The 11,148-nt window shown below is 43.7% G+C and overlaps 2 protein-coding genes across 4 annotated transcripts in view; one reads left to right on the top strand and one right to left on the bottom strand.

Annotated features, from left to right (window-relative positions):
* The first annotated feature begins 5,403 nt into the window (after window positions 1-5,403).
* On the top strand, window positions 5,404-7,407 carry Crh (corticotropin releasing hormone). Its single transcript, XM_031376251.1, has 2 exons — window positions 5,404-5,627; window positions 6,317-7,407. Exon 2 carries the CDS (start codon window positions 6,331-6,333, stop codon window positions 6,892-6,894), a length of 564 nt encoding a protein of 187 aa, XP_031232111.1. The 5' UTR covers window positions 5,404-5,627; window positions 6,317-6,330; the 3' UTR covers window positions 6,895-7,407.
* Window positions 7,408-8,857: 1,450 nt separating this feature from the next.
* Trim55 (tripartite motif containing 55) overlaps window positions 8,858-11,148 on the bottom strand; it is a 39,754-nt gene continuing 37,463 nt past the window's right edge. For 2 of the 3 annotated variants that reach the window (XM_031376425.1, XM_031376426.1), the window contains one exon: window positions 8,858-9,297. In XM_031376425.1, coding sequence (XP_031232285.1) covers window positions 9,175-9,297 — 123 coding nt within the window. In that variant the 3' untranslated portion in view covers window positions 8,858-9,174. The remainder of the gene's footprint in view (window positions 9,298-11,148) is intronic. The other variant, XM_031376427.1, reaches the window with a different exon arrangement.

The following is an 11,148-nucleotide window of genomic DNA, read 5'->3' as shown; positions in this document are numbered from 1 at the left end:
TTTCTTTGTTTTTTGGAAGGGAAACTGGGAATGGAGAAATTTACATGTAAATAAAGAAAATAAAAAAATAAATAAATAAAAAAAGAAAAAAGAAAAACAGAGAGAACTGACAGAGAGTACGGTCAACATGTAAGAGTCAGGTATCCTGGCCCAGGAGGGCTGCAGGCCTGGGTATGGGGCAGCCCAGATGGAATATAGGATTTAGTAAATAATAATTCAGGAATATCAGAAGGGAGAGTGTGCTAGCTGCATGGAGGTTTGGAAATGCGCAGCCACTGAGCTGTTTAAGGCGCATTAAAACAAAAGGCTGCGTGCGTGTGTATCTTTCATTCAGGAACCCAAAACATTGGGGTGGGTAGACAGGAACAAGGGCAGGGCAATTTGATCAGGATTAACTGGCCTACCACAACAGGAAATAATAGAATACAGTTGTGCTATTTAGTTATTTTAGGATGATATACTTCTATATACTTCTAGATGACTTTTCTGAATTCCGTGGACTATGGCGTATCCACTGCACTTACTTAGCTTATGGAGTAACCACTGCATTAATTCAACAGGCAAGAAGTATGCTCTGTATTCATCCAACAGGCTAAGGAATGTCTACTACATTTATTCAAAAGTCTGGGGAGTAGCCACTGCACATATTCAACAGGCTTGGGAATATCCACTGCATTTATTCAACAGGATACAGAGTGTCTGTCCACTGTATTCATTAAACAGAAAAGTGTCCACTACATTCTTTCAATAGGCTAGAAAGTATCCCCTGAGTGGATTCAGTGGACAAGGGAGTAGTCTCTGAATTTATTTAACAGGCCAAGAAGTATCCATTGTGCTTTGAGAAGGAGCTTATGCAGAAAATCCATGCCCTGTCACACAGAGGACAGTCTATGCTGTGACAGTGACTAGTGAAATGTGAGATTTATGCTGAAGGACATCCATGATTTTAGCAGAACATAAATATACAGGTCCTGAACTTAATCTGAGAAAAAGTCCCACAACAGAACACTTATTAATCAAATAATTAATGTGCATTGCCAATAAAAATCACACATACACACAGCATACAACATATTTTGATATATGTATACACGATAGAACAGCTAAGTGGAACTAACTAACCGGTATGTCACCTTACATACCATTTCCTGTGGTAAGAATATTTAAAATAATTCCCTCCCTTTTTTCCTTTACATTTAGGTTTTAAAATGTAGGTTTTATTTTATTTTTTATTAGATATTCTCTTTATTAACATGTCATATGATTTATCCTTTCCCAGTTTCCCCTCAAAAAAAAAAGACCAAAAAAAAACCCCCAAAAACAACAAGAACAAACCCCTGTTGCCTCCCCCTCCCCCTGCTTGTCACCCCACCCTCTCCTACTTACTGGCCCTGGCATTCCCCTACACTGGGGCACAGAAACTTCACAGGGCCAAGGGCCTCTCCTCCCATTGATGATCGACTTTGCAATCCTTTACTATACACAAGCTGCCAAAACAATCAGTCCCACCATGTATAGTCCTTGGTTGGTGGTTGAGTCCCTGGGAGCTCTGAGGGTGCTAGTTAGTTCATATTGTTGTTAAAGGACAGTAGGTTTTATTTTAAAGTAGAGATCACAATTAAGACCACAGTATTAGTCCAATTAAGAAAAATGTCAGATCTCATCACAAACCCTTGGGGACAGGTAACAAAGTGGTAAATGTGATTGATTAGCTTTGACATTCAGAAGAGTTCTGTATAGTGTTTTGCTATTGCTGTTTGGCCAAGGCTTACTATATATGCCAGGTTGATTTCCAGCCTGCAATCCTGCTGCCCACTGAAGGTTCTGGTCACAGCTGGCTGGGACTAGAGATGTGTGCCTCCACAGCTGGCTGGAACTAGAGATGTGTGCCTCCACAGCTGGCTTACCTGCTCCATTGTGTTTTTCAGAGTCTTCCATGTTCTCTGTAGAGAGGATGTATGGCTTTGACACCATAAGAGAATGCTAAGAGTTACAATATTATTCCCAGGGAAACAGTGAGATATTTATGTTTTTGAAATCCTTTATCATCTTATGAAGATGGCTATCAAATTCACCTAAAGTGCCGTGACCACAATGATTAAGTAACCTGACTGTGAGTAAAGATGGCAGATTAATTGCAACTCTTTCAGTTAGCAAACTTGGGGAGTGTATTTGCTTGCCTGGATTTTGTCAATAGAAGTGTATAAAAGTGCAGAGATGCAGGCGCTGAGGGGTTACCTGCTCTGTTTCTGTGTGTCTTTGTTTTTATATCTGTATCTGTCTCTCTCTGTCTGCCTCTCTGTCTCTCTTTCTCTCTCTGTTTCTCTGTTTCTCTCTGTTTCTCTGTCTCTCTGTCTCTTTCTGTCTGTCTCTCTGTCTTTCTCTCTGTGTCTCTCTGTCTTTCTGTCTCTGTCTCTCTGTCTCTGTCTCTGTCTCGCTGTCTCTCTTCCTCTCTCTGTCTCTGTCTCTGTCTCGCTGTCTCTCTCTTTGTGTCTCTGTCTCTGTGTCTCTGTGTCTGTCTCTGTGTCTGTCTCTGTGTCTGTCTCTCTCTCTCTCTCTCTCTCTCTCTCTCTCTCTCTCTCTCTCTCTCTCTCTCTCTCTCTCTGTGTGTGTGTGTGTCTGTGTGTCTGTGCGCCTGTGTGTGTCCGTAGTACAATGGCCTGAACCCAGGGCAAGTGTTCTGTCTCTGAGTCCCATACCCAAATCTATTGTTTCTCTTTTATTTAATTTATCTGTGCTCTACATTATTTACCTCATGCCTATGTGACATTGCTCTTGACAAAGTATTTTGAACAGGAATTAATCACTTGGTGCCCATATTTCTTGAACAGTGTTTCTAGGATCTAAAAGCATTTGTGTGGGTCCTTTTATGCCACCTTTCGGTAAGTAAGGCACTATCTCTTGGTGTAAGTCTTATAATAGAGATTATTACTGTCTTGTGTAGGCCATATCTACATTGTTACATCTGCAGTCACACACCTATATCCTAATTTCAAGAATCCTCCCTACTCTCTATATTCTATAAAGAGGTAAAATTAATGCTTTTATTTTTGTGTGAATTTTTACTTTTGCCTTTTCATTTTTAGGTGCATCAGTGCACTTAAAAACCTCGCATCATAATCACAAGATTCAGCTAACATGAAAATAGCAGTGTGCACACACAGACATTTAAAGCCAAGGGGCACTGCACAAGGAATTTCTGTAGTCTCATACCTTGTGAATAAAAGGAAAATCCAAGAAAAGGCACTTCAGGAACTGATATGTGTGTTGCTCCGTCTAAACTCCACGCATCTCGGTCGTTCGAGTCCCTCTACTGGGCAGGGAGGCACAGAGGATACTGTAATGCTGTGTAAATAGTAAGGCCAGCAGTAAAGAACTGGGCTGTTGTTCTGACTTTATCAATAGCTGGGTGACTTCAGATTGCCTCTGGTTTCCATCTACACCAAGCGATCATTTCTACCATGAGCACTCTGCGATCTACTTCAGTAAGCTATGGTCCTTCACAGTAGACATTCCAGGGAAGTCCCACGGCAAACGTTCACCAGCAAAAGTGGGGCCAGATGGTCCGATGGGAAGGGACCTCAAGGGTCAGGAGGTAAGCAAGAGTCCCATATGTGCTACTTCTTCCCCAAGGAACCTCCCTGACTTCTCAAAAGCTCATAGGCATTTCTCTCTCTTCGTCCTCTTCAGGACTCATCTGCTTCCTTTCCCTCTGCAGACTGGCGTTTAAGCTGAAGTTGATGAATGGGCAGAGAAAGGGTCAGGAATGAAAGTTAAAATGAAACAGAGACCAAGAAACAAAAACCCCAAACACTGAGATGAATCTTAACTTCTAAAATGCCCACAGAAACAACAATGAAGGTTCCGCAGGCCTCCTTATCAATGTAAAGCCAGTTTTCCTCCAAAGCACGATTTAGTCATCATTTATTAACAAATCACATTTTCCCAGTGGGCAGAATTCTTCTTGTGTTCTCCTCTATCAGAAGTGCATCCCACAGTGCACCATCCATCTACGCACTGACTTTTCTGCAACACCCCCGTGTTTCCCCCACCTTCCTCTTGTTTCTAGAAGAGTCGTCGACTAGTACAGACTCCCCCAAACAGAGGTTGAAATCTGCGGCGTCGCATTAGTGACGGAGAAAATGCCAGACATAACTAGAAACAGGGAACAGGAAATTTTGGGTAAACAGTAGTGGTGGCTCTGAAGCAGCTGAGGTGAAGCCCAGACACTAGAGTCTATAAGAGATCCTGAATTGCAGGCTTAAAGGTAGCTGCTTCCCACTTAGACGTAATATCCATTTAACTCGAAACCTGAGAGCAGATTTTGTAGACATGGCATTGTGTTCTATAACAGTGTCAGAGAGCAATTACTAAAGACACTTGTGGCGCACATTTGAATGTGGAGAAAGGAACAGAACACATCATAAATAACCTGAGTGCCTTGCTATGCACTAACTATCATGATTTCACAGTACATGGAGGTGAAATGAATGATTCTTATTTGCAGACTCAATAACTGATTTTTTTTTTTCAGGTTATCAAACAGCTTAAGTTTTTTCAACACAAGAGAACAGTGCCTCCCTCCTTGGGTTTTCAGTGTAGACTCAGAACAGACTGCTTAACGTACACACAGTTTGCCTTGGTCTTCTGAGGGAAACAGAAAAGTCCTGATTAACTTTAGATTCTAAGAGAACCATAGGAGGCCTGAGATTCGCTTGAACCTGAGGCTTTTGTTAAGAGACGTTGTTTATGGCCTTCATGATTAGAATAGCTCTTTTCTCATGAAGAGAACTGCTAAGCTGATTTCAAAAACTTCCTGGCCTTGTCTTCAGATCCATAATTCCTATATATGCTCTTGGAAGGACTAAGTGGATAAAAGCTAAGACTCTCTCGGTTGTTCTTCATTCTCCTCCAGCAGAAAGATGGCAGGCCATAGTAAAGACATATTTCAGTTACTGAGATGTTTCCTGAGAGGACAACCTGACAGAAAAGTTAAGTGGGGGTGGTGAGGCACCAGGAAATGTCCAGATCCACCCCCTTAATGGTGGCTACCTTCTTAGCAGCTCTGCACTCCCCACCTCTTCTTCTCTCCCCTCCCACTCTCTGTCTCTTTTCCAGTCCTGTATCTGGCCTATCATAGTAAGAGGTCAGTGTGTTTTCCACACTTGGATAATCTCATTCAAGAATTTTTGTCAATGGACAAGTCATAAGAAGCCCTTCCATTTTAGGGCTCGTTGACGTCACCAAGGAGGCGATAAATATCTGTTGATATAATTGGATGTGAGATTCAGTGTTGAAATAGCAGAACTCTGTCCCTCGCTCCTTGGCAGGGCCCTATTATTTATGCAGGAGCAGAGGCAGCACGCAATCGAGCTGTCAAGAGAGCGTCAGCTTATTAGGCAAATGCTGCGTGCTTTGTGAAGAGGGTCGACATTATAAAATCTCACTCCAGGCTCTGGTGAGGAGAAACTCAGAGCCCAAGTACGTTGAGAGACTGAAGAGAAAAGGAAAAGGCAAAAGAAAAGGAGAAGAGGGAGGAGAAGAGGAAGAAAATCTGCAGGAGGCATCCTGGGAGAGGTCCCTCTGCAGAGGCAGCAGTGCGGGCTCACCTGCCAAGGGAGGAGAAGGTAGGGCAGCGCCTAGACGGGCGCCACCAACTTTGTGCTGCCTGAGCTGCTGCAGTGAGCCCTGGAGCCAGCTGCCCGTGTGCTGGAATGCCTGTGCCTATGCATGTGTGTGTGTCGCTAACTGTGCCTTAAAATTCCGATGACAGCGGCGATGTGAAAAAGCGAAGTTAGACGGCGGCTGCGGCTGCTCCTCTTTATCCACTCAATCCAATCTGCCTCTCTCTGCTCACAGGCTGTGTAAAGAACGTCTCCCCTATTGCATCCCATGTCCCCAAGGAAAGAGAGCAAGGACAGGGATGGAGGGGGGGAGTAGTTCTCAATTTGGAAGAAAAGGATGTCCAAAAGGGGGCGATTAGGGTGGGCGACAGCTTAAACCTGTGGCACTTGTCCGGGCTCAGGGAAGTCGGTTTGGGGAAGACGTTTGGGAGATTCTTAGGAAGAGGAGCCAGTGGGCGTCCCTTCTAGGTCTCCAAAGAAGGGTCGGTCACCTGCGGGCTCGCACCAGTTGAGCTTTGCAGGTCCACAGTTTCAGCACCGCGGACAGTGTCGCAGAAACCTAGAGCCTGTCTTCTTATCTATGGGTGTCCGAATGGAAGCCCCGCTGCACCTTCCAGCTGAGCTAAACTCTAACCAATCTTACCTCTCTTCCCCACCTTCTCTCTCCCCCGACCTCAACCTCGGTGCTGCAGAGCGCGCCCCTAACATGCGGTTGCGGCTGCTGGTGTCCGCGGGCATGCTGCTGGTGGCTCTGTCGCCCTGCCTGCCTTGCAGGGCCCTGCTGAGCAGGGGATCCGTCCCCGGAACGCCGCGGGCCCCGCAGCCCTTGAATTTCTTGCAGCCGGAGCAACCCCAGCAACCTCAGCCGGTTCTGATCCGCATGGGTGAAGAATACTTCCTCCGCCTGGGGAACCTCAACAGAAGTCCCGCTGCTCGGCTGTCCCCCAACTCCATGCCCCTCACCGCGGGTCGCGGCAGCCTCCCCTCGCACGACCCGGCTGCAGCTAACTTTTTCCGCGTGTTGCTGAAGCAGCTGCAGATGCCTCAGCGCTCGCTCGACAGCCGCGCGGAGCAGGCGGACCGCGGCGCCGGGGATGCCCTCGGTGGCCACCGGGGGGCGCTGGAGAGGGAGAGGCGGTCCGAGGAGCCGCCCATCTCTCTGGATCTCACCTTCCACCTTCTGCGGGAAGTCTTGGAAATGGCCAGGGCCGAGCAGTTAGCTCAGCAAGCTCACAGCAACAGGAAACTGATGGAGATTATCGGGAAATGAAATATTGCGCTTGGCCAAACCGATTCTGCATTTAGCACTCAAGTCAAAATAAAAAATTTAAAACACGATATTCTGTACCATATTGCAGCTCTGATATCATTTGTTTATTTTTATATAGCTTGAAGCATAGAAGATGTACAGGGAGAGAGCTTATATACCCCTTAATTAGCATGCACAAAGTGTATTTCTGTGTAGTAACAAAACAGCGTTATTTGTATTGCCCATGCTTCATTTCTATGTGCAAAGAAGTGTCTTTATAGCGATATCTTAAAGAAAGTGTGGACCGAAGGAGGAAACCTTTAAAAAAGCAGATGGGAGTCACCCAGTTGTTTTTATTTGGAGCTACAGTGAAAGAGAATTCATTCTTGAGGGGTGGCTAGGATAAAATGTGTAAGCTCTTTGAATCAACTTTTTCTTGTAAATGTTTCAATAATAAAACATCTTTCTGATCCTTGGTCAATTTGGTTGTGTAAGAGAACGTTGAATATATTTTTAATAAAATCTGCAAAGGTTGTTGTGGTTTTATTTTTCATCTTCAGTGTGCATACAGAAATGGCCCCAGCACAAGAAAAGAAAAACAATACGACAAACAACTCTCCTCCCCCCCCAAAAAAAACTTCCTACATTTTATTTTCTCCTAAAGATATGAACATTGTCACATAGCTTACACTGGCCCTGTAATTTGTCCTGGGATTTCCTCTGTACCTCCGATTTCCCTTCTGAGATTAAATCAAATAATTTTAGAGCCCTCCAAAACTTGATAACTTTACAACTGGAAGATCAGCCACAGTGGAAATAGCATGCAAGCCTGACTAGCTGAGGACCAGGGAAGTGTGGGCATCATGGGAAGTGGGTGGAGATCAGAGGACAGCTGGTGAAGGTCTGTTGCCTCCTACCATGTGAGTTCTAGGAGCTGAGCTTGCTTCTCCAGGTCCACAGGCAGGTGCTTGCACCCACCGTACTACTCATCAGCCTCAGAGAGGAGAGACGTAATAATGCAAACACTTCAAGTAAATAAACAGATCTGCGCTCAAAGGGCCCTTGGGAATATTTTTCTTTAAAAAAAGATTTTGACTTTATAGCTACACCAATACCTTTCATATTTCTCTCTATCCCAGTCCTAAAAACTGCAACTTGTAAGACTGTTATGTGCTTCTAAAATGAAACAGCACTTCTAATTAGTTGGACAATACATCTGCTTTAGCAGTTTAGTTACCACTCGAAAATTTTTAGGTCCATAATTAATACTTTAAAATTAATTTATATACATGAAGATGGCACTTCTCTTGAGACCCTTGAAATATGCTTGATTAATGGCTTAATAATAAAACATGAATCACTGAATAAATTGCTAAGAGACTGAAGTTCTTAAAAACATTTATTTAAGAGTTCATTTAAAGCTAAGTTACACTTATGTGATGAAGGCATGAAGGGAGGGAGGAAGGGAGGGAGGGAGAGAGAGAGAAAGAGAGAGAGAGAGGGAGAGAGAGAGAGAGAGAGAGAGAGAGAGAGCACAGGGGGAGAATTGTGTGTATATTTAAATACATGCAGTTGTTCCACAGATTATCAAATTGCTGCTATGACAGACACATAAGAAAGTAGACAGTTCCTCTCAGATAACTTCAATTAAAATATATAGATATAAGATTATGAGCTATGTAAATATGATTAGAAAAATGTCAAAAGAGTTGCCCTAGACTTTTGGCCTTCCGTACTATGGAAGTGTGGCCACATGTAAAGAAAACTTCTGGTTGCACATCCTGTGACATCTGTAGAAAATAGGAACTTCTATAGCCTTGCATAGCTTTGGTCAGTGACCAGTCTCCATATTTTGATAAATCAGTCAGTTCTGAACTGACACTGAATGTCACCTACCACGGGCAATGATAAGGAGAAAAGCAAAAGGCACAAGGGTCCTAAAAGAGCAAGAAGCCCGGAGAGAGGAGAGTGTTTTGCCACTTTGTTACCACTTGGCACTTACAGCCGGTGCACACACGTGTACCACACCTATACAACCTTCAGAATGTTTCTCACACAATAAAAGATTTGCAGAAGATCAAGTTTCTTCATAAGAGTATTTTCTGTAATTTTGTTCTGAACATAATCATTTTTTCAATGAGTGCGATAAGTCATCTGTAATTAAAGGGTGTTGCTGTTTTGTTTTCAAATATCCGGTCCAGAGGTCCCCTTCATATGAATCCTGGTGAATTTCCACTCAGGTTTCCTGCTGCCTATGTGCTTCTCAGCCAGGCAGACAGGGGGCAGCAACGAGAATAAATATCATTCATTCAGGGAATTCAACCAGGAGAAGGAGAAGACGTGGCGAGCTGGCTCGGAATCAGCCCCACCCCCACTCCCCAAGTCTGCAGCCTGTCCCTGGGGAGAAGGGGTCTCAAATCCAATCTGCAAAAGAAGAGAATGTGGATGAGAGGGAGGAGAGAGTAGACCTTTGGGGAACTGGCCCAGTCACTGTTCTTACTGAGGAGAGAGGATGATAATAGTAATTATATGAAGCATAATTATTATTAGGGACAGAAAGCAAGCTCAGGTCATCTTAGTAATGATCAAGAGCCATTAAAGTGATTCACACTCATCATTCAAAGGGAATAGCAATAGCACATGCAGTGGAAGGAGCTCTGGTGGGAAGGGGCCAGGTTTCTCTGCTTGGTTATCCCGAGTTAAGTTGTTCCTGATTTACTGACATGACAGTCTCATTCACACACCCAGATATCTAGGTTTACAAAAATCTGCAAAACTATTAACATCCTACTAAGTTTTAACCCATAGCTCAGTGATGGGATGCTTTCCCAAGCACATCTCAGGCCCGAGTTTCATCCCCAATGTCATACAAGACAGAGAGGGAGAGGGTGAGGGAGGGAAGAGGGGAGGGAAGGGGTGAGGGAGACCACACTTAAATGATGTTACTATATCAGGACACTTCAGTTTATACTCATATTCATATGATCTCTCCCCTGCTGGCATTAGAAGTTTCTACCAGATTATACTCATGTGCCATCAGTAGGGGTATGCTTCCCAAAACCTCAGCATTAGGTTATATCACTGTTGTGGGGGCACCAGTGTTCATGCACTAAGACAATAGCAGTAAGCTGTACTATCTAGAAGAATCATATTTGAGAAGATCACTGACAAAGTGCTACTGTGTGTACATTTATATGTTTATAAATTGCTTCACCTTTGCAAAACCCCTCAGTTTTGCAAAGCCGAAGTATTAATCTTGAAAAGATCCTGAAGTGAATGTCTCTAGGCAATAAAATCTTATAAAATTCATACAAAATCAAATCTACTATCAAAACTTCTAAGAAGATACTTTTGATAAATATCTGACTGATACAGATTGTAAATTTAATTCACCTGACCAACTCAGACTTATAAATGAACTTCATGTTGCTTTGTGTTTTAAAAATAACAGCTTAACCGAACAAAGAACGTTCATATAAAAAAAAGACTTGCAATTTGATTGTTTTCACTCAAACTGTAAGGAGACCATGATAGAGCTGGTTTGTCCCAAGGGAAATGATCAAGTGTGTTCTCACACTTCCCTGGTAAACTCTGCAGTATGGAAATGCCAAACTCTGGAGCTGTGAGGCAGCGTGTGTGCCCAGTGCAGAAGCCCTGGGGTGGGGGTGGGGCCGTGATGCCAGACCACACAGAACTTTGCTAAGTGTAAGTATATTGCTGCTGTGCAAAATAGTTTTTAGAGGAAAATGAATGCCTAGCAAGCACCTTTTCCGATCTCATTGCAAATATAGATTTGAGGTGTCATTCAAAAAAAAAACAAAAACAAAAACAAACCCAACACAATTACAGAAAGGTATTTGGTTTTAGGATTCTCTTTTTCGATATTAAATTGCTTCCTGGTAGCAAGTTAATAAGGGCTGTGAGGTCATATACGATTAAAAGTGAAGCACATTATTTTCAGGTGAAAGCACTTAAAATAACTAGACTCTCAAGTAAAGTAGGTTTTCTTGGTAATGGGGTTGGATATCCCCTGAAGTGAAGCCAAGGTGTGAAAGAGTCCAAGGTTCAGCTACATAGTAAGTTGAGGCTAGCCTGGGCTATTTAAGATTCTGTCTGAAAAAAAAGAAAGAGAAATCGGGGTAGAGTAGATTATCTTCAGAGTCCTACGACCGCCCAGCCACTACCGCCCAGCCATGACTGCCCAGCTACGACTGCCCAGCTACAACCGCCCAGCCACAACCGCCCAGCCACGACCGCCCAGCCACGACCGCCCAG

Source organism: Mastomys coucha, unplaced genomic scaffold (genome assembly GCF_008632895.1).
Source record: "Mastomys coucha isolate ucsf_1 unplaced genomic scaffold, UCSF_Mcou_1 pScaffold17, whole genome shotgun sequence".
Taxonomy (NCBI): Eukaryota; Metazoa; Chordata; class Mammalia; order Rodentia; family Muridae; genus Mastomys; species Mastomys coucha.
Note: the sequence above shows the minus strand (reverse complement) of the source record. Positions and strands in the feature narration are given on the sequence as shown.

Coding starts and splice junctions, on each gene's coding strand:
- Crh (XM_031376251.1), top strand. CDS start 6,331: ATGCGGTTGCGGCTGCTGGTGTCCGCGGGCATGCTGCTGGTGGCTCTG.